A 23941-nucleotide genomic window follows, 5' to 3' on the forward strand; every position below is an offset into this window, starting at 1 on the left:
AGCCATTACCATGTACAGACAAACGAAAAAAAATTGATTCGAATTAAAACACGAATATATCCCATTATTCAACTTATTTGACGAGATGGTTAATAGATTATTTATGGTTAAACTCTTCACAATTTATTAATAGGTATAACTTATTTGCTATGAATAGTTTATCAGTCTAGGCGTGGATGTTCTTCTTTGGACATCTTATTTAAGTTACCGGATTTATGTTATTAATTTATTGGCCCGGATATTGACAAGAATTGATTGAAACTTTAGTATAGGCTCATGAACGCACGCCTTTAGCTAATTTGATTCGATGGAGAGATAAATTAGTGGCAATAGAAATGCATAATAAGACTGGAGACTACACAAGTGTAATTGCATATGATAGAACTCAAATCTGAATACTTAAGATTCAAAGTCTTAACATTTATCAACAGTACCAAAACTTCGTTAACATAATAAAACATATTTTAAATTAGAATTATGCAACTAACATTAGATATATAGTTTGTTAAATATAAAAGTTTAATGATATAATTTGATAAAATTAAAGATAGTGATTTATAAAGAAGTTGAAATTAAATTCATCGATCTAGAATATAAATTAAATTATATCACACTCATGATGTGGGTGAAAATAATTATTTTATGTAAACCACTAGATGGAGTAGTAAAAACTTGTATATAAATTTTATATAAATTTTATTAAACATGTATTTTATCGATAAAAGTACTATAGAGATCTTTGTACCGGAGTTTGATTGTATTTTGCCCCATCTACTAAAAATGGGCAATTTAGTCCATACATGTTAGATCAAAGAGTAAATCAGCCACTCTATTAAAAATCCATTCACTTCTACTGTTAAAAACTAATCATTGTATGTCAGCGTGTCACGTGTTGTTGATTATTTTGTTAGCCATGTCAATTTTTTATACCAGAAATGAACAAAAATTTAAAAAAGATGACAAGTTTACTCTTTGATTTAATATACATGGGCTAATTTATTGTTTTTTTAATAGATGGGGAAAAATACGATCTGAAACCTAAGGATCTCCATGGTTTTTTAACGTATTTCAAATGCAAATATATATATTTTTCATATTTTATGAGAAAATTTTAAAGAAATGACATTAGTATTTTAATAATTTTAAAACTCATTTAAATAATGTTTTGAAAATTACTATAAAAATACAAAAACTATAGTATTTCAACTGCAAATTTTTTGGTATTTTTATATAAAAATATAAAAGAATAAAAATATCATTAAAATGATACAAAATTTTAAAATAATGATATTTTAGTCATTGACCAACTGAATTGGTCCAATTGCATCCACGACACCAACTTAATCAAGTGATTAATATATAGTAAGTACAAATATTAAAAATATATTAAATAATAACAAATAAATTGTTAAAAATATCTAACTACTATTAAACTGGATTGGATTGGTCGATTAAATCAAGAACCGATTAGAGCACTGATTTGGAGAGAGGGAATACACTAATTGACTCACAAAGCATTCAAAACCTATTAAACCAAGTTAAAAAACTAGTTGAACCTATTTTCTTTATGTTTATTTTTTAATTTTATGAATTCTTAATAATATATTTAATTACATTGAACGAATTTATCGAACCGAAAACATGTGATTTGATTGGTTCAATCATCTATCATGTTCTAAAAACCTTGATTTTGATATTAAATATTTAAACTAAAAGTTTAGATAAATGGCATTCATTCATTTTTTATTTACATTTATTTTTACTATTAATTAAAAAATTATAAAAAAGTACAAAAGTCATTGGCATAAAGCAGGGTGTTGTTTATGGTATAATCAAAAACGAAAGATTTAGCTAATTGAATCTTAACTCGATTGGTATGCGCATTGTTGCCAATGTAATTGTACGTGGGATTGAGTACACTAAATCGCACTGTCCTCATATTAAAGGTTAAGGATGGGCTATGGGTAGTTTTAAATATTATGTCAAAAATAACTGATAAGATCAGAACTTATAAACGGATTACAGAAGAAAAGGCTTAATGCATAATTTGGTACTTGTGTTTTTGTTGGTTTAATATGGTACCTAAATTTGACAAAAATTATAGTGTTTAATTCGGGGTTTAGAGTTTATTTAATAAAAAAATCATAATTAGCTAAAAATATTAGCAGTGAATTTTCATCGAATCAATCCTAAATAATTAAATTTCATCCATAGGATTGTATTTGACAAATCAAAAGCAAAATTAAACAAATTCATAATTAACACTAAATAACTTCATTCGGATCAACCATAAGACTCGAATTAGACACTAAAAAGATAATATTGTTACTTCAAGTACCAAAATATATACTTTTGTCAAATATAGGTACCATATTGGACCAAAATATAAAACAAGTATCGCAATAAAAAAAGTGTAAAACCGGTACCAAATGATATATTAAGCCTAAAAAATACATAATCTTAATATCATGTTTATAAATATTAAAATACCTTTTTTAATGGGTAAACTACACCCAATGTCACTAAACTATTACTAACTTTACGTTTTAGTCACTAAATTTTAAAAAGTTACAAAATGGTCATCAAACTATTAGAAAGATTTTATTTAAGTTATTGTGTTGTTAAAGTCGCTATTGTATGTCATTTTCTATTCACATCGCCTGCACCAATCGAAAGATTTCATTCTTATTCTCTTATATGGTTAATTTTTTCATGAAACAACATTAAACGTTACGAGTCTACGAACTAAAACTCAAACAACTTTATTTTCTAATCTTCGACATTAACTATCAGATCGTTTGGATCTAAAGCATGTTCTACTACTCATCGATGGGTACCAATCAACCTTACTGATTGTCAACTCATCACTTGGACCTTGCTAGTTGGACTAAAAAATAATTAACATTACAATGACTTAACTAAAAAAGTTCAAATAGCTCAATAGCTTAAGTGAAAACTTTCGTATAGTTTAATTATTATTTTGCAACATTTTGAAGTTAAATGTCATCAACGTAAATTTGTGAATAGTTTAGTGATATTGAGTGAAAATAATTGTGTAATATATTTACTAAAAATTGACATGAAAATTAAATATTGTATTAGTAGAAACAATAAAGTAAGAAGAGTGTATATGATGGTGTATTGGGTTCATATTAGACATGATCATGGACTGGTTCGGATGGGGCTGATGCATAATTTTAGGCCCATTTTCGGGTTGGGTCAATCTAAATTAAAAATGCTAAACCTGAGTTCAACCCAACCACCCGTATTATTATGTTTTAGATTTTTTATATAAAAATAAATTTAAAAAATATAATAAACCAAATACACTAAAAACATTAAAATAAACATTTCTCAACAAATTGAAAATACATTAAAAAAAGTCTTTATACTTAAATAACACTAACATAGTTGCTACTTAACAAATAAAAGTCTCTAAAATAGTAGCAAAATAGTAAAACAACAACATAGCAACAACAAAACAGGGAAAAAAAGTTTATGGGACAAAAAAAATCATATCCGAGGCTCAGCCCATTTAGAAAACGAGTATTTTTTTTTTGTCTAAATTTATTTTCGAGCCTATATTTTTTCCCAAATCCTTTTAACTTTTTGGATAGGCCTTCAAATCTGGACGAGTGGCCCGACCCATGATCAAGTGTAGTTCCGATTTTATTATTAGCATACAATTTTTTTTTAGATTTTATATAAAAACCTTAAATTAATATTTGTTATTTTATTAAAATAAAATTATTTTAGATATAGATTTATGAATGTAAAAAATACCTTATTTTAATTCAACACAAACCCGACCCGACTTTATCTATTTATAAACACCTCCGTGGTAATTGACGAACACCGTTTTATTTTCTCAAGCAAGTCGAAATAGAAACCTCTTTTTCGAAGCCCCGACCAGCTCTTGCAAGTAAAAATTCCCGCCATGGAAATCGCCGACGCCTCGGAGAACGGTTCGGCAAAGACCCAGGCACCGAACAACACGGCTATAGTAGCCGACCCATCAGCCGTAAGCCCTTCAGAAACGACCGCTAATAACCCAGCAGTAGAGAAGTGGCCCGGCTGGCCGGGTCACTGCGTTTTTCGGCTCATCGTGCCGGTTTCTAAAGTGGGCAGCATAATTGGCCGTAAAGGCGAGCTTATCAAGAAGATGTGCGAGGAAACCCGGGCCCGTATCCGCGTACTTGATGGTGCTGTTGGAACTCCCGATCGAATTGTAAACGCCCTTTTTTATTTTTTAATTTTTACCTTAAAATATTTTCCTTATTTTCTCTTTCACAGTAGTCGATTCATTGGGCTCTCTTTAGTTTATATAATAAGTTTGATAATGAAAAAACGAGCTAAGGGTAAAAGAAGAGAAACTTTAGGCCTAATTAATCTATATTGATGCAAATCTTGTATCTCTTGATTCGAAAAAGTTAAAAATTTCGTTTTTATTTTCTTTTTGGTAGCGAAAAATTGCAGTAAAAGTGACAACTGAGCTTAATAGGATGGTTTCCCATTGTGAGATTTATGTAAATCTAGGTACCCTTTTGTAACTATTACTGTATGGAGAAGTAGAACTGTTGTTTGTAGGCAAAGATTTGATTTTGGAGCAAATAGTAAGTACTTTGTCCATTATGAGATTTATGTAAATCTAGCTACCCTTGTACTGGTTCCTTGAATTTATTGGCTTTTTCTTGTAGGTACTAGTATCTGGAAAGGAAGCACCAGAGGCGCCTCTTTCGCCTGCAATGGATGCTGCTATAAGAGTTTTTAAACGTGTCTCTGGATTGCCGGACAACGATGGGGATGCTAAAGCAGCTGGAGCTGCATTTTGTTCGATCCGGTTGTTGGTAGCTTCTACGCAAGCAATCAGTTTAATCGGAAAGCAAGGCTCCTTAATTAAGTCATTACAAGAGAGCACCGGTGCATCTGTGAAGGTGTTGTCAACAGGTATGTTTTGTACTTCTTAAAATATATAAGAGTTCTTTGCAATTAGGTTTCAGTTGGTGCATATGGATTGGTTAATGAAATATCTTTATTTTGTAATTTTAATGCTCTAGCCCTATTTTGTGTAACGCTATTGTTGTGGGATTATACAATCCTTTTGCCTTTTGACTGAGTTGTTTAATCCTCATCATATAGGATAAAACCAACTGATTGTTCTATCCTTTAATTAAAAAGGTCGAGTAATTGATAAATATGAAATTAAATAAGAACTTATCCTACCCATTCCCATGCTAGGCATGAAGTAAACCTTAAATCAATAAAGTCTTGGCTTAATTCTGCATGGCTCAGTGCATTGATGGATGATTATTGAGATCCCGTGCCCTTTATTATTTATTTAATGGGTGCACGCTTATGCTCATTTATGTGCATGCTTCATTTATCTATTTTGGGGGGATTTCACGTGCTTTGGTTATCTGTTTGTTTTGGCTGGAGGGACTTTGTTGGAAGGGGTTATTGCTTAAATCAACCAAACTTGCCTCCTCTTTTAATTTTAGTAAAGATTTAGAGAACTTAAGGACGCCCCTTTTCCAGCTGAATGTCTTCTCATCCCTGTTAAAGTGAGGGTGCACGAAGTTTTCCAATCTGTATAGCTGAAAATTCACGTTCCTGAGACTTAGATAACATAATGATACCTGCTGTATGATTTTAGCTAATATCCTAACCGGCTGATTTTATTGCTTAGCTTTGTTATGTCGAGGAATCAATAAGTGGCTGCCTTAGGTTGTAATGTCCAAAATCTACAGAGTGTTGGTCATATTGTCTGCTTCAATCATTTGATCCTTTGATAATTCATCTGAACTTTACTACTATTTTAACTTAAACAGTTGCAATTGTATGGTTCTAGACGCATAGAAGCATTTTTTATAACTTGTACATGATACTTACGATTCTAGTAATAGAAGGTAATAAATTTTGACGTTTCCTTTAATTATTTTAGACCATTATGGTTGCATAAATTGTACAATAGATCCAAGTTTTTGTATATTATTCTGTTCAAGAAATGCCCTATAAATCATTGGTTTTTTGGTTTCTGTAAAATTCACGATGAACATGTTTCTGTTGTACAGATGAAACACCATCTTATGTGGTAGCAGATGAGAGGATTGCGGAGTTGCAGGGGGAAGCCCTGAAGGTTCTTAAAGCTCTTGAAGCAGTGGTGGGGCACCTGAGGAAATTTTTGGTTGATCACACTGTTCTTCCTCTTTTTGAAAAGACCGTAAGTTCGATTCCTATCAAACTGTTGTTATGTAGACTGCAGCTGTTTCATGCTAAGATTTGCTATGTATATTTGTAGCATAATACGGTTGTCACTCAAGATCTCCAAGCAGAGACAAGGGCTGAAAAGTCATCTCTGCTTACCGTTTCTCAAAGTGGAATCGGAATTGATCTTCCTATTACAGCAAGGAGAGACTCTTTATTCCTTGATCATGAAAAACAGTTCGAGTCACGAATCCCATCTGGAATTTCATTCTATGGACAGGATCCTGCACTTCCGACAGTACATTCTAGTTCAGGCCTTCTTCGAACCGCTGTTCCTATAGTTACTCAGGTTTGTTTTTACACGTGCCTCGATTAGTATTACTATTTTTTAATTCCTTTTACCAAAATGGGAGAGAGCGAAATCAGAGATTATGATGTCAAACAAGGAAGGGAAAGGGGGATTTGGAGATGAGATTGAAAATTAGAGGGCAGAACCAAAATAGGGTAAGAGAGGGAAATCTCGTATTCAATAATCTAAATTCTCAAGAATTCATAATCCGAAGCTGGTCGAAATTCATAATCCGGTGAAACATTTATTTATACAAGACATGAACATAAAATGCCAAATAAGTAAAACCCCAAGGTGATTCTCCATGAAATTAAGTACTATTTTAATTAGTAGTTAATTCAAGAGGGTGAGAAGAAAATCACTTTGAGCCATTTTTTAGTTCATTCATGCCCTACTTGCTCCAAATCATTGCTACTTGAGTTAAAGAACTTGAAAGTGGCAATCTTTCTCTTAATTACATGCTCATCATTACATACATTTAATTCAGCTTAGAGATTTTTTAATGATGTTTTGTTGTTGAAATTAGGATTTTGCATTACATTGGTTTATCATGTATTGTCATCTCTCTTCTTGCATTTATGGAATCAGATTGCTCAAACCATGCAAATACCATTTTCTTATGCTGAGGACATTATTGGGATTGGAGGAGTTAATATTGCACACATTCGTCGCACTAGTGGAGCCGTCATAACCGTGCAAGAAAGTGGGGGCCTATCTGATGAAATAACGGTTGAAATTAAAGGCACCTCATCTCAGGTTCAGTTGGCTCAACAACTTATTCAAGTAAGACACTTTCCCATACGACCTATTTGTTAATTCACTGTAACTGGCTGGCGTTTCAAGTTTTACTATCACTATGACTTCTCTTTTGCTATGTAAATCATGGAACTATGCCTCCTTTGTACTCTCTTTAATGGGTTTGATCCGTGTTTAACATCCTTATTCAATGCATATTTGAACATGGGTTCCAATATCTGATACTTAAAACCCCTCCAATACATGGAAACCTTGAGAAAAATTGAACACACATCCGACACACAGCCAAAGACTAGTAACATGAATAGATATTTTTCTCTATAAACAATCATTTTGGTGCTTGCATTATTTACATATTAAGACTGTTTTAATACAGGAATTTATGAGCAATCACAAGGATCCGGTTATGAGCAGCGGTTACAGAGACACGAGCTATAGGTCCTCGTTTTCGCAGTTAGGCAGCTCATCTGCACTTTCATCCCAACCCTATGGTGGATATGGGGGATCTTCAAGTGTAAGTGGCTACTCTACTTTTAGGCTTTAAGAAAATTATTATTTTACCTTAAATTCACTTTGGAGTATAAACTTGAATGGGTGTGTTTCTCTGATGGGATTGACAACGGGGCGGGACGGGGCGAGTGAGGAGTGCAGACTCGGGTTAAGTTTCAGAATATATCTATAAACTTAATATAAATTATATACATATATATATATTTATATATATGTATGTAAAATTATTAGTTCATATTAATGCTTTCTTGAAAACATTTGATGTAATAGGGATACAAGTAAAATATGTAATGATTTACATCCAAGTTTGACACTCAAAAACTTTAAACATTGAACCTTTTTGCCTAATTCTACTTCAATTATCTGATAATAATAATGCCATAAGATTATCTAATTAATTATCTTTATATTTGTAATTGTACCCAAAAATATAATTTTTTCTATTATGCCCATTTACATAATATTTATTGTTAAAATACTGATACACACAATATATGTTAAATTAAAAGTAAGTAATGCTTATTCCTCAAAAAAAAAAAGTAAGTAAATAATGCTTAAGAAATAATTTTAATTTTCTAAATATAAAATGTGTGTACTATAATGTATTAAAAATATTTACAATATATTATTTTACGTATCATTTTAAATATAATGTATGTAAAAGGAATGCAAGTACGATTTTATTACCATAATTTTGAATTATATTAATAATAGTATCTAAGAAATTAAAAATATAAAAAGAGAATTATTATTTCTACAAGGATTAAATAGGCATTTTATCTTTATTTTAATATTACTTTAATCAATACAATATAATAGCGTCTTTTATTTCATTTAACAAACTATTCATAATCGAAAAAATAGCGTTATTCAATATTCAAATTGAATTTTTTTCTCATATTAAACATTTATTAAATATTCAGTTAATTTTATATTTAAAATGAGTAATTTCACACATGACCCAGTATGTTTTTCCCACCTATTTTTATTATTAATATTAAAAATGTTTAAACAATAAAATGGGTTGGTGAGGTTCATGAATATCATGCGCTTAATGATGATTGATTTCTGTACCCAATTTGATCTTTAAATAACACCTTTTATAAATAGTTATAATAATAAATAACGATTGTGAACCCAAACTAACATATTTTATATAAATATAAGTGATTAAGTTGTTTAGATTCAAGATATTCAGTGTTGTTGGAATTGGATTAGATCAGGTCAGTTAGGTTGAAATCTAAAATCGTGAACTGGTTGGGTTTTGTAACAAATTTGAAATTTTTATTAACTTCTATGATTTTTAATTATGGTTAGACTTGTTGAATTAAAATTTAAGGAATATGCCCTTTTAGATAATTTCTAAAATTTTAAATGAAACTTCTATTTTAAGAATATTAAAAGATATTAACATGCCTTGACCCTTATAATTTTTATTTTTTGATAATTTTTTAATTGAATTGGTTTCACTTTATCTGGGAGATTAACTTAAATAAAAGGAAAAAAATATTATTAGAACTAAATTTTGACACAATCAGATGGGGAGAATTTTTTTCTTCTAAATTATTTTGGGAAAAATAATGTGTTAAAAATATGAGTAACATTATGTATGTTTTTGGCTATGTTAACATACATAAAAATAAAAAAATATTAATATTGGTTGGTGATATTTTATTTATTTACACTTAAAAAAGTGATAGTTAATTTGTAAAATACAATCTTAGATTAAACTAGTATTTGGATAAATTGAATATATTTCTGATGATTCTTTTTCTAATTTAGAGTTACAAATTAAATTATCATTACAAAATAAGCAAATTATCCCAAGATAATTTTTAAAGTAAAATTTAAATAATAATTTAATATAACATAAATACAATACCTGTCCAAGAATCTAATTGATTAATTGCCTAAATTGAATTATTAATTAATGTGTTGAAAATTATATATCAAATAATGTTAATTAAATTTAGAGAATAAAATGTTAAATTTAAGGAATAATTAATTTATCAAAATTCAAATAAATAAAATATTAGTAATACATCTAATATGATTATGGTACGCCCAATGACTACATATTATTTACTTTGCTTTAGTGATCATATTATTGTGTTCAGTATTTATTTTATGCGTTAAATAAATTAAAAAAATTACCCTATGTTTGGATAACTTTATTCATTTATTTATTTAAGGGAAAGTTAATGGGAGTTTATTACTCGGTTGCTTTTCTTGAAATTACTCCAATTTGTATAGAAAATTAATGAAAGGAAAGATATTTCCTTCCTTTTATTAATTTTAACCATCCAAATAAAATAAACCATTATAGACAATCATTTCTTTAATTTTCCCTAGTATAACCAAACAAAAGTTGTGGAAAGTACTTCCCTTTCTTTTATTAGTTTTAACCATCCAAATGAAATATTTCTTAACCTTTCCTTTATCTTCTTTTACAATTTTTTACTCATAGTGTTAAAGTAGTAAGACTATTCTTGAACTGATCATGGTTGTGGATTGGAGCAATAATAATACGGCCAAGCTTGGTGTGTGGTTGATTGATAACAAGGTGGTGTTATGAGTATGAGAGTCAATGCATGGATACATGTCAGAGAACAACGAATTGGATTGACTCGACAAGAGAATGCTTATTGGATTGTTATGTGAAGGTCACAATGATTCTCATAGTGCTAATGGTGTATGTGATATTTGGACTTGAGGTCACCATGGTTCCCAACATCAGAAGTCTATTCGGTAATTCAGAAATAAAAGATTGGACATTACTAGTATGATTGTCTTGTGATTTATTTTCAATCTAAAGATCATTGACGAAGGGATAGATTACACGATAACATTATTGTGGAAAAGTTTTGTTGAAATTCATATCCCTATTTTTAGCCCTTTAAGATTCGATTAGTAAGGTTTCAAAATCATATCGATGGTCGAATTGGTCAAACCATCAGTTTACAAATAGATTGGTTTAATCTGTTTAAATAAATAAATTATTAAAGGGTTTGTAAAAATTTAAAAATAATAAATTATTTAAAAAATAGAGAATCATTTTAGTTGGTTCAATTGTCAATTCAATTAGGGTTGTAGCTCGGTTCACGATGTCTAACCCTTCTCTAGATCGATATTCCAGTTGTTTTTTTGTTTTGATCGATCGGTATGGTTTAAACAACATTATCTATTAGCATTGGTAGAAGGTTGATGGTGACCTTTTGTCTTTAAATGATTCTCTTTGATCAACAATTAGGCATATGACATAAAAGTTGGGATGGATGCATCTTAATTCGATTTACGCTTATCGATCAAAAGTGAACCATTCACTCTCTTCCACTTAGATTTGGTATCTCGCACTTGGATCTGTTGGTTTGGGCTTGTCAATTTGTTTTTTCACTATGTCGATGGTGTTTTAGCGGCCCAATAGCAATGTTAAAACCTTGAGTTCGAGTTTATTTTGTGTTAACACATGACACTAATTGGATTTTGATGAGTTTCCGATTAGATTTATTTTGGTTACTTTCGGTTTAATATTCGATTTATTGATTTTATACTCTCAAATCTAATATTTTAGTTAGTAACAATGGTTCAGTGTTAATGCCTTTTATTGCTTACCCTAGTCAAGCCCTCCTCTATACAATGTAGGTTTTGCCAAAGGTTGGTGCCTAACCATTTTATCCTAATATATTTAGGGACTTAAAAGGCAAGTAAGTTGGTAGGTTCATTAGATGATTTGAGTGGTTATTCATTAGCTTTTTTTGGGAATTACATAAGACGTAATAATTTGTAAAAATTGCTTACCTAAATATCTATAATATTAAGTGATTGGCTAAAACTATTTTAAGAGGAGGCGAAGTATAGATTTTGATCTATTAAGAATTCTTTAATAAGAATTTTCGAGATTAATAGTGACCATTATTAATTATGAATAAAATAGTGAGTATCTTTTAATAAAGTCTTGTTTTAAGTGATCATATCATGGTATTTTACTTTGTGCATTTTTGTGGTTATAAATTACCATGGCATCAAAAGTATCTGACACCCTTTCATTATAATTAATCTTTGAGGAGGACAAGTTAAATTGTCTTAACTTTTTGGATTGGTATCTTAATTTGAATAGTCCTCAAACAAGAACGAAAATTATATTTTCTTAAAGATCCCATTCCTAAGCCCTCAGCAATTAATGCTTCTCAAGTTGATAAGGATGGTTACAAGAGGCATCTTAATGATATGGTATACATAAAATGTCTAATGCTTGCCACTATGACTTTAAACTTTAAAACCAACATGAGGACATGGTCGCAAATGATATGATCGAGCACCTAAAATAGTTTTTCAGGGGCAAGCACGTCAAGATTGGTATGAGAATTTTAAGGCCCTACTTCAATGTAAAATGTTAGAGGGAACTCATGTTCTCAAGATGATAGACTACATAAAAGACCTGCAAGAGTTGGCCACTAATGTTGTCTTGCAATTATTTTCGGGCAGTTATAGTCAATTCATTATGAATTACAACATGAACGAGACATAAAAATCTTTGCTAGAGTTGTTTAGCATGTTGAAAACAATTGAGGCAAACTTGAAGAAGCTTGTACTCAAGGCTATACTAATGGTTTGAAGGGGTAAGGGCAAAACTAAAATACTGAAAAGATAGTGCTAACGACAAGCCTAAGTGCTTTAAAGTTGCATTGGAACCAAAAGGTGCAAGAAGCTTGTACTCAAGGCTATACTAATGGTTTGAAGGGGTAAGGCAAAAGTAAAATACTGAAAAGATAGTGCTAACGACAAGTCTAAGTGCTTTAAAGTTGCATTGGAACCAAAAGGTGATGTGGTTAAAGAAGGTAAGTGCTTTCTCTATGATCAAATCAAATGTAGGAAGAAGAGTTCTACTTATATTGAGAAACTTATGAAGATGAAAGGAAGTAAGGCTTTTGGTTCAGGTATTTTTGTTGTTGAAGTTAATTTGTTTTGTACTAGTTATTTGGTATTTATTATCAAACGTGGTTCTCACATATGTGCTTTTGTACAAAGACTACAAAGGATATATATGGAATAATAAGTTTAGATGCTAGATGTGGTTCTCAATACTTTGTTACTTTTGTTGACGATTTCAATTGTTATGAGTATGTTTACCCTGTGTTCCATAAATCTAAAGCCCTTGAAATGTTTAAGGACTTCAAGGATGAAGTAAAAACTAACTAGACAAAAGTATCAAGACTCTCGATTAGATCGAACCAGAGAGTAGTTAAGCTAAGAGTTTGATGACCTTTTGAAGGAATGTGACATGGTTTCACAATATACTACTTTTGGTACTCTACAATGGAGTGGAGTGTTTGAGGGGAGGAATTCAACTCTGTTAGATATGATTTGATCAATGATGAGTCATACAAATGTTTGTACTTTCTTTTAAGGAAATACATTAGACTAAGATGCTTTTACACTAAATCGTATTTGATCTAGATGTGATTTTGTGAAGCTTATGTTAGATATTGGATATTTACTAAACTTAAACTCAAATCTAATAAATACATTTATGTAAAAATCCCATCAAGGACAAAGTATTATTAGTTGGACATGTATCATAAAAAGGGGTTCATATTTAGAGTGAAAAGTGGGAGAAAGATTGAACTTAAAGAAGTTTAAGGTCTATAAGACTTTATTGAACCGAAGGTAGAACAATAGCAAGCTCTACAAGTTGTGGAACAAAACTTATGAAGAAACACATGCATTGTATAGGTGTGTAAGATAACATCATGAGTTTAAGAGATATGGATTTCTTACTATAATGAGTTTAAGAGATATGCATTGTATGGTGATGTTCTTCTTATGGATTAAGATGACCTTGTGAATTGTTTTGGCTACAGTAATCCAAAATCCATATTCCTATTTTTGGTCGTTCAAAGCTTCGGCTAGCACGAGTGTAAGGAGGTTGGTGGATTCCGATTTCAAAAAGACTTTGATTGTTGATCTAGTGGATGCATAGAAGATGGTACGAATGAATTGCAGCTAAAGGTTTGTGAAAGCATTTTTCGATTATGTGAATGTGTCATCTAGATTCGAGCTACACTTATCAATTGAAGGTAAACCCTATACACACTCCCTTTCACTTGATTCAAGTTTCTCACAATTGGGGCCATGAAATTCGGCTTGTTGGTTTGTTCTTCCACTACTCCAATGGTGCTTCGACGACACAACAAATAACAACAAAAACTAGCATGTATATTAATGCAACAATAAGTGGCACAAAATTTGGAATTATTTAGTATCAATTAGACACAACAAATTTGAAAACATGATAGTGACACATGAACATAATATAAAAAATTAATAATAAAAACACAATTAAGGGCGAAGCCTGGAATCTTTGGGGAGAAATTAAGTTCAATGTTTTTATAAGAGCTAAAATGTAACTTCACTATTTCATTAGCTTATAGTTTTATAATTTTTAAATGATTAAATTAAAATTTTAGCAGTTTAAGGGGCCAAACATGTAATTTTTCAATTTAAAGGGGTTGGAGGCCTTTGTTAGCCGCTTGTCGTCGCCCTTGAACACAATGATAACATATAAATACTTAATTAAATATTAATTTTATCATAACCTATATAATAATGAGTATGGTTCCCATCCTATGCTTCGTGTTAAGTTAATTATCTTTTGTTGTCAAATTATTAAGTAAAACTTTGAAGGTTAAAATATGTTCAATGTCAATGTCAATTTACTTTTTCATACTTTTAAACTCTTTTATTAAATCAAACGAGTAAATCCATAAAATTTAATTCAAGATTTTCATTAATAAGAGTTCACTTTATTTGTTTTATTCATTTAAATTTAGGATTTACTATCTATATTTAGTTTGACATAAATTGGTACATATGCTAGACTTGTCTAAGTGTCAGGAGTCGGGTCGGGCTTGAGTAAGAATTTTTACAATAATGAAAAATATTTTTTATTTAAATTTAATTATAAAAATATATAAAATATCAATTAAAATATTTTTTTATATTTTATTAATTTTTGAATAGTGAAAGAGGTTTTTTGCGCGGGTTGTGCCAATCTGAAAATGGGCTTGGAATTGAAACTTTTTATGGAATTGAGCCTCAATCTGGCCTGGCCCATGGACAGTTTTAATCCACGTAGGCGAATCAAAGGGGGCAGATAGGGACTTTGGCCCCCCACAAAATGGAAAAAAATTGTTTTGTGATCTCCTTATAAATGATAATAAAATAAGTTATTACATGATAAAATTACACTTTTGGTCACTCAATAATTTATAATTCAATTTTGCCCACCTAAAAAATTCGTGGCTTCACCTTTGTTAGTCCCTCTACTTTTATAGAATCATTAGTTTGTCCAAATTATTGGCACCTTAATTATTTCAAGTAAAATGCTAATGCAGATTTTATTCTAAAAATATGCATTCTAACTTATAATGTTGAGATTGATTTTTTTGTGTTAGATGTTTTAAGAAAAAATTATGTCTACATTTTAATCGAAATAATTGAGGATAATAACTGTTTGAATTAAATAATGTCATTATTAAAGTAGAAGATCAAATTATGTCAAATTAAAATATAAAAATTAAATCTCGAATGTGATCATAATAGAAGGATTAAAATTGAAATTTTATCGTCCGATATGAATGATAGGTTTGGATAGGTGATGGGGTGTGGTGTGGTGCGTTTAGTTTACTTTTTGTTTCATGCTACAGTATCTAATCTCATCGTACCACTATTTTTACACTAACCGCAAGTAAGCATACCTTCCATCCGAATCCACCCAAAAGCTCTAAATCTTAAAGAAAAAAACAAATAAAGGTAAAGTAATGATTTATTTAATTAGGTGTTAATTACATTTTAGTTAGTTCTTAGTAAATTCTAGTTTTACAATTGTTTGGTAGACTTTTAATAATTGTAATATAAGATAAAAAAATATAACGAAATAAATCTTATAATATAATTTATTATAAGATCCTTATGTTATTAGAAATTTATTTTTTATACAATTATATATTAAATGTAAAGTTAGGTATCATATAAATAATTAAAATTTGTATTAGTATTTAATAGAATATAAAAATTTCTTAAATTAATATAAAGTTCATTATTTTGGGTTAAAAAATTATAACTAAACTCAATATATATTTTAATTTTTATTTATTATATAAATTTATTTAGGTGAAGTTAATAAAAAATATTACATTTGAGGTAAAATGGTTTAATATAAAATTTAACTTTTTTATTAACATATATTTTGCTAAAATTTATTATAAATCAACTCATTTAACCAAAGCTTGTGAATTGAATTAGAATTTTATTTATATTTTTAATAATCATATTAATAATAAAATAATATGGAATGAAAAATTAATATAATGAGCAATAAAATATGATAGAATGATAAAATTAGAAATATAATGAAAAATATTAATTATTTTTGTCAATTCAAAAGATTTTTCAAACTTGTATTTATATATATCAATTTTTCAATTCATTAAATAATATATTTTTATTTCATATTATTAATGTAAAGTAATATAATTTAAATTGTTGAACATAATCAAAATATTTTAAATAATAATAAAAATTCAAACCATTAATGAAATTTGAATGAAAATAATTATGAAATTACACTTTTTTTTGGTGATATTTTAGCTTTTAATTGAATGAAAATACTTACATTTTGAACGATAATACGAATATAATAAATAATAAAAGATATTTTTATTAGTTAAAAAAATATTTTATTTTATTTTTATAGATGGTAGATTAATATTAATATCAATATCAATATATGATTTTGTGTTATATTGTTATATATTGGATTTACATAATGCAAATTCATATTGTTATATAGGAAATCAAAACTTAAAACTTTCAGATCAGCTCCTATCATGTGTGATGCTGCCATGGCTTCAGGTTTCACTTAAGAAATTTGTGGGATTTCGCCCTTAAGATATTAACGCCCCCATCGGCGGATAAACCCGAGATCGCACCATCCCTCAAATGTCAATCTCCCGACTCCGAGCCATTTGAATATGTTGCAGCTTGTTGAATATGTCGGTTTTATTAAGCTAATGAATCCGACAGGAAAATGGGTTTAAGATTTATAGTTTAGGATTTTGATGGAACTTGAGTTGTTTAAGTGAGAAGCAAATATGGGTGTTATCTGAAAGATAAATTACCAAAGCTGAATGACTAGACATGAGGATGGGTGTAAGAAAGAGCATAATTGTAGATCTATCCAAGAGTAGACCGTGAATTAAAATCTTGAAAATATTTGAGTCACGGTTCGATCTCATTCGGGAATAATGATTTGTTAATTATGAATGAAGGATGAGTTTTTTTTCTTTCAATTGTGTTTCCCCTTCTTTTTTATAGTTTATATAGCTCCGCTTGTACTTATTCAAAGGTCAAATTATCGTCTAGGCTCGAAAGATTTACTTAAAATATGAGAAGGTTTTGGCAAAAATGTTAAGCTCGACAAATGAGCTTGAATAAGATTATTGAGCTTGTATCTTATTTAGCTCAGTGTTAATCTCAAACCTGGCTGGACTCAAATATAAATTTAGTGATTTTTAAATATATTTATATAAAAAAAGCATTGTCAATGCACCATCGGTGAGTAATTATGACACTTTATCATTCAGTGAAACAAAATAAAAAAATCAATAATCATATCTTAAAACTTAATTTAAACTTGTTAGTTCAAAAGCCCAAACTATACTGAAATGATAAAGTGTTTAATTATTAATAATGTTTTCAAAGTCGAACTGATGGTCAAACTGGTTAGGTTATTGGTTCGTCGTTTGATCCAAACAGTTCGATTAAATAAATTATTAAAAACCCCATAAAAATATAAAAAAATTGAATCGTTGCTTTTTAGTTTTGTTCAATTGATTTTGAACCTAAAATTTTTCTCCAAATTAGTACCTCGATCGATTTCCAATCTAATTGACCAATCAAATCCATAGATAGGTCATTTTGACTCACTTCACTCGAATTTTTTTAACATTTTAATTTATATTTATTTCGATTGAATTTTTAATTTTTAACTTATTTTTATAATATAAACTTTTATTTTAAAGCTTTTGAACATTAATTGATAAAATTTTAAAATCACTTTCATAAATATTTATAAAAAATTATATGATATTTTTAGAAAAAATATTTTTATATAAAGCTCTTAAATAATTCTTACTATAAAATAACATATTTAGCTTTACATAATCAAAATTTTAAATTAAATTAAAAACATTCTTTCAATTTCTCAACAATTCTAATCATATTTTGAGTAAAAGAAATACTTCAAGTAAAACCAACAGTTCAAGACTCCATTTGTTTCAACATAAAAGCTTTTATGAAAAGTATTTTCAGCTTTTTTTGATGTTTGCTTTATGTAAAATAGGATGGTCAACGTAAAAGGTTTTCAATAAAATGTCTTACCAAATTTTTCCATAAAATAATTTTCAAACTAATAAGACTATGTTTATTGTAATACTCTCATACTAGAGGTGATCATGGGCCGGGCCCCAAAAAAATTTCGGCCTGCATCCTAGGCCCGGCCTGAAATATGGGCCTAAAATTTTGTCCAAGCCCGACTCAGGAAAAAATTCCTAAGCTCGAGCTCGGCCCGGCCTTTTTTTTAATAAACACCAAAAATGTATTTTAAAAATAACAAAAATAAAAAAAAGTATTTTAAAAATATTTAAAAAATAAAAAATAAATATTTATTACATTCGGGCCGGGCCAAGCCCGGGCAAAAAAAGTGATGCCCGAGGCCCGGCCCGTTTTCTAAACGGGTCTCGTTTTTTTGCCCAAACCCATATTTCAAGCCTATATTTTTATCCGAACCCTCTCATATTTCGAGTAGGTCTTTGGGCCGAGCCAGGCCGAGCCGCCCAACCCATGATCACCTCTAGTTCTGATTGATCTATGTTGTGGTGTGCTAGCCCCTTGGATAACTCAGGTCATTGCAAAGGTTGGTCTGAAGCATGTCTTCGTAGTATAATCTATGGTTGGTGATGCAACACTATTACCATGTCAGTTTATAATTGTTCTTTTAATAAAAGTTTTAATTTTCTTTGTTTTTGAGACTTAATGGCTTCAGGTTGATTTAACGGTGGAACTCATGGAGGACCTTTTGGGTATAATCCAGGTATTATTACCAAAAAATGAAAGAAAAAGTGATTAACTGAAAAATGGAATTCAAAGATACGTAATAAGGCATGTAGGTGTTCGAATGAGAATAAAATTTAAGCCAGAGAGCTTTATATGTATGACATTTACAGTTTACAAATGTACGGAATTGCTGTTAATTGCTGGTCTCCTTGCACTTTCCATGCCTTGGTTGAGAATTAAATAAAAACCAAATCCATGAACTTCTGTGCTTTTTAGATTTTGAAGATATCCAATTAGAATGCATTTCATTCCCTTTTTTTAATGGCAAGGTTCCTGTTTCAAAATTTTCATCTCAAGTTCAGAATGCATTATAGCCCATCTGGCTTAAATGCGTAACAGTTATGGCAGCATTGCAATATCAGGGATGCGATAGGTGAAGTTTACATGTCCCTTTGGCCAAACTGCAAAATAAGCAAACCTGTAGCTAAGGCATGCATCATTCCTGGTATTCCAAGAGAATCAACCCATGAATATAAGATCCCTAGAAATCTTACTTATTTGGAATGTCTGCGCATGAGAGAGTCCTTTTATCAAATAGTGGCATGCCCATCTGTTTTGATCAATTGGTCTACAATCGACGATTAACGTAGTGTTATCTGGAATTATTTGTTATTTGCTCCTTGTTTGTTGTCCTGTTCTTGTAACCGAAGTGGTGGTTCATTAGTTTTAGTTATTACTGGTCCTATTTATAAAGGAGAGTGTTAAGTAGTTTGGAAGCAGCTTTATGTTTCCTTTTCTGCATGCACTATGCACTGAAATTTGTTGCTTGCGACATTCATTTTGTTTATTTCTCTTATGTAATGTAGTTGTATTATTTCTTTTAAAATCTTCTGCCAGGGAGCCTGCCACTCAACAGCTCATGCTCGTGCTCGTGCTCCTGCTGCACTTAAGGACATAGTGCTAGGTCTGTCTAGTCACATGGATGATATACTTGGGAAGTATAAGGTGCTAGATTATCCTTTCCTTACTGTGTATTTGTATGTGTTTATAATTTATTTGTGGAAACTGTCCAATTTCTGTGGGAAAGGAACAGACTCATCACCATTGGCATAATACCTCTTTAAGAGAAAATATTTGATTTCTTCTGGTTTACCATCTAATACAATGTTCTCTTGTGGAAATGCTAGTCTTTTCAGGAAGTGAAGCACAATATATTTGATTTTATCTTTGCAAATCATGTTAACTGTGTTGTTATTCGGTTAATTCGGGTAATTCGGTTAATTTTTTACCAAAAATATAAAACATATAATTTTCGGTTAATTCAGTTAACCGACCGAATTAACCGAAAAAATTTCGGTTCGGTTAACGGTTAAAAATTTTGAAAAGTCGGTTAATTCGGTTAATGTTATTTCGGTTCGGTTAACCGACTGAACACCCCTACTTAGAGGGAATATATCTAAATATTTAGGTGTTTACCCGAACCTAAAATTCATTGATTTGACAATGAATTTCAAGGTGTAGTGTCTTCCTATTGGGGGTTGTGCAAAAGTTGACATATTTGCTTTATCTTGGTTTGAATGGAAATAAACTTTCTGGCAGTGTACTCTTGGAACTAAGACTTATGTCCAAACTTTTGTATCTAGACTTGTCTGCAAACCAATTGAGCAAGTCCATCCCTGAAACTTTCAGGTTAAAATAATCGGCTAAATATCTCTATTAGTACTTGTATTTTATGAAAGTTGCAGATTCAGTCCCAATACTTTAAATTGGGTTGGGTTTATAAATTATACTAGATTAGGTTTATATTAGGTTGGACTTAGGAATGCTGGGGTGAGCCGCTGGTTGGGGATTAGGTGGGTAGTAGGCTAAGCCTAATACATATAATACATGATATTAGTTATTAAGTTCGATTAATTTTGTTAATTACTCGCTTTCGAGTCAAATTAACCGATAACTGAGCTTTCAAAAAAGTATTAACCAATCTCTGATCGAATTAGATTAGTTAACTGACCGATTAATTTTAACCGAAATTTAAACACCCCTAAATCTGCTACTCTAATATGATGATCTTTAAATTATTTTTTTTATAAATGTATTTTTTTCAATATAATATATATTTAAAATGGTATTAAAAAAAGTATGAATTTGTCAAATTCATATATACCTTAAGAACTCAAATCTACTAGTTAGTAGGAATCCAACAAATTCTTGTTTTAAGAAATAATGATGGATGTTATATTTTGTATATATGTTATCACTCAATCTGTATATATATTTTTTAAATTCAAATCCAAAATTTAAAACTAAGTTCCCAAACGCTATATAAATTGGATAGTAAAATACTTCCGAATATAACCTTCACTATTATTTCTAAATCCATCAATTTGTTAAATGCTTATTTAGTAAAAAATTCAAATTTCTTTAATTATTTAGGGCTAATATGCAAAATTGCGTGAAATTTGAAACTCACCACTATACTTCACTCTCATCGATATTTTAAAATTTTAAATTTTTTATAGGGCTAAAATAATAATTTCCCATTTTAGGGATCCGACCCCCTGCCAACCCCCTGAATTCGTCTCTGACCACAAAGGTTAAATTTAATTTTCAAATACATTTATTTAATTTAAAAAATAAAAATTCAAGCCACTTAATGGGTGTTATTTGAAGGGCAAGAGAGATGACCTTACGAAAACTGAAGAAAGTGCAAAATCACAATACTATATAGTTTTAACTTTGTCAATATTTCGGTATTCAAAAGGAAAGCACCCAATTACATCAACAACTTCAAAGTTTTAACCAAACTAATTGACAGCGTCTTCAAAGTCTCTCTTCACCATCAACATCTTGACTCAACTCCAGGCACCAACACGTTCCAGCTGCGGGCTAAAAGGAAGGGGGAAAAAAATCTGAGAATAAGAATATAATTTTATATCATTGCAGCGAAAATTGAAAAAAGTTAAAGGGCTTGATTGATTGTAATTCAAATGTTCAAGGGCTCAACAAAAAAGATCAGGGAGCTTAATTGATTTTTTGAAAAAGTTTAGGGGCTTTTCTTTACCCTTTAGCCCAAATTAAAGTATATTTGATTGATATATAATATAATCATTCTGATACATAAAATTAATAATTAAAAATATATACACACACATATCCATCAGCAGACCACATCAACAGGCTCCAAATGAGCCCTAAAAATCAACATTGTTAATAATAATAAAAGCTTCCATGACCTTTTACAGCAATGAAAAGTGAGTAAGATTATTATTATTATAACTCACAACTACCAACAAAACAAACACATAATCTATTAATGGTTTTTCAGATATACATCTGCAGTCTGCAACATTCATCTTCATATGTAATTCATTCCATTTTCATTTTTGACTTCTTACGTGTTGGAGCTTCATCAGTCAAGCACGCAAGAACAAAATCAAAGAAACGAGAAAAAAACAATACAGATATAATTATCGCTCTCAAACCTTCTTACTTTCCAAGAAAACATTCGATACAAAACCGGAAATAGGATGGCAAAATATTTTTGTCCCCCACCAATTACTTTTTCTCTACTTCAAATTCTCTAGTTGTAGGACTAAGTAATTCCCATTTATTAGAGTTATATTCTCAAGTAATAGTTTGTCCACTCTCTTACTGATTTCAACAAGCTAATAGCTCACTTAGTAATAACATTCACTATCTCAAATCAAATTCAGCCTATTGAATAAATCTATTCTCACTTAGTAATAGTTATATTTTCTGCACTTTCACCTTGCTTCTTATCATATGCATGCTGCAAAAATTTCTGTTCAGTAAGATGAGAAAACCTTGTAAACCAATAAAACAAGATGTTGCAAGAAGACTGAAAGGATGACTGAAAGGAACAAGTAGGGCTGTGCATAATTTGGTTAACCTGATTTTTTTTCGGTTAACCGACCGAATTCGGTTAATCGGTCGGTTAACCGAAAAAATTCGGTCGGGAGTCGGTTAATTTTTTTCGATTTTTTCGGTTAACGGTTAAATCGGTTCGAAACCGGTCGGTTAACCCAAAAAAATCGGGTAAACCGAATTTTGCAGGGTAGGGCCTAAACTAGGTCAAATTAAACCCGGCCCAATTTTTTCTCAAGCTCAACACCGAACTTTTTGGGTAATTTTCGGGTAATTCGGTTAATTCGGTTAATCGGGTAATTCGGGTAATTTTTAACCAAAAATAAAAAACACATAATTTTTGGTTAATTCGGTTAACCGACCTTATTAATCGAAAAAATTTCAGTTCAGTTACATTTTTTTTTTTAATTCGGTTCGGTTAACGGTTAAAAATTTTGGAAGGTCGGTTAATTCGGTTATAGCAATTTTGGGTCGGTTAACCGACCGGTTAACCGAATGAACACCCCTAGGAGCAAGTGCGGTGATGAAGGTTGTACATTCCCGAGGTCAGTTAAATCTTCACTTACCTACAAGTAATGACCTCGCTCTGATATTTTAGGCAGAAACATTGTCATAGTCTACCAACTTCCTAAGTACTTCATCGGGAATTTAAGCCTTTGTTTAGATCAGGATATTTTCTTTTCTTTTTGGAACACAAAACTAGAAGCAACTATTGGGGGTAAGGCAAAGACAGAACTTGAGTTCTAGTTCTCTAAAGGTGCTAGGAGCCTCGTACCCATTTAAAACAACAAATAGAGCACGGCGCATAGTCCTAATAAAACCGAGTCTTGGAAAAAGGAAGACATTTTCACACAATGCAAATACGACGCCTGATTCGTCTACTCCGTACCTTACCATTACTCAAGTTTTATACAGGAAGTTCCAGGCTGACTATCAACTTCTTAGCGACAACAAGAGCAAACAAAATGCAATGACAAGCAGTATTGGCAAATGAAATATCCGTCAATTTACAAGGATGGGAGTAATTAAGATGTGGTAGTGATGTGAAGGGGGCACTAACCTTCATTTAGAGCAAACCAAATGTAATGGCAAGCAGCATTGGCAAATGAATAATCATGATGT

At 30.4% G+C, this 23941-nt stretch overlaps 1 protein-coding gene across 6 annotated transcripts; it reads left to right on the top strand.

The window, feature by feature from the left end:
• The first annotated feature begins 3848 nt into the window (after positions 1 to 3848).
• Positions 3849 to 20062, top strand: LOC105790166 (RNA-binding KH domain-containing protein PEPPER). 6 transcript variants are annotated; one of them, XM_052634617.1, is made up of 8 exons: positions 3849 to 4228; positions 4698 to 4947; positions 6072 to 6220; positions 6299 to 6553; positions 7142 to 7336; positions 7686 to 7823; positions 18924 to 18971; positions 19832 to 20062. In XM_052634617.1, the coding sequence occupies exons 1-8, from the start codon at positions 3938 to 3940 to the stop codon at positions 20045 to 20047; spliced, it is 1542 nt and encodes a 513-aa protein (XP_052490577.1). In that variant the 5' UTR covers positions 3849 to 3937; the 3' UTR covers positions 20048 to 20062. The 6 variants fall into 6 exon arrangements, with proteins under 6 accessions (XP_052490577.1, XP_012473068.1, XP_052490578.1 ...); XM_012617614.2 differs by lacking the exons at positions 18924 to 18971; positions 19832 to 20062 and adding an exon at positions 16671 to 17169 and having other exon boundaries at positions 3850 to 4228; XM_052634618.1 differs by lacking the exons at positions 18924 to 18971; positions 19832 to 20062 and adding an exon at positions 16733 to 17169 and having other exon boundaries at positions 3850 to 4228.
• The last annotated feature ends 3879 nt before the right edge of the window (positions 20063 to 23941 follow it).

The sequence above is a fragment of the Gossypium raimondii genome, chromosome 8 (genome assembly GCF_025698545.1).
Source record: "Gossypium raimondii isolate GPD5lz chromosome 8, ASM2569854v1, whole genome shotgun sequence".
In the NCBI taxonomy this organism is placed as follows: domain Eukaryota; kingdom Viridiplantae; phylum Streptophyta; class Magnoliopsida; order Malvales; family Malvaceae; genus Gossypium; species Gossypium raimondii.

What these genes read in the sequence shown, in the direction of transcription:
- LOC105790166 (XM_052634617.1), top strand. Translation starts at nt 3,938, where the DNA reads ATGGAAATCGCCGACGCCTCGGAGAACGGTTCGGCAAAGACCCAGGCA. An exon ending in TGGCTCAACAACTTATTCAA is followed by an intron (nt 7,337 to 7,685) that starts GTAAGACACTTT and finishes GTTTTAATACAG; the next exon opens with GAATTTATGAGCAATCACAA. An exon ending in GATATGGGGGATCTTCAAGT is followed by an intron (nt 7,824 to 18,923) that starts GTAAGTGGCTAC and finishes TAATGGCTTCAG; the next exon opens with GTTGATTTAACGGTGGAACT.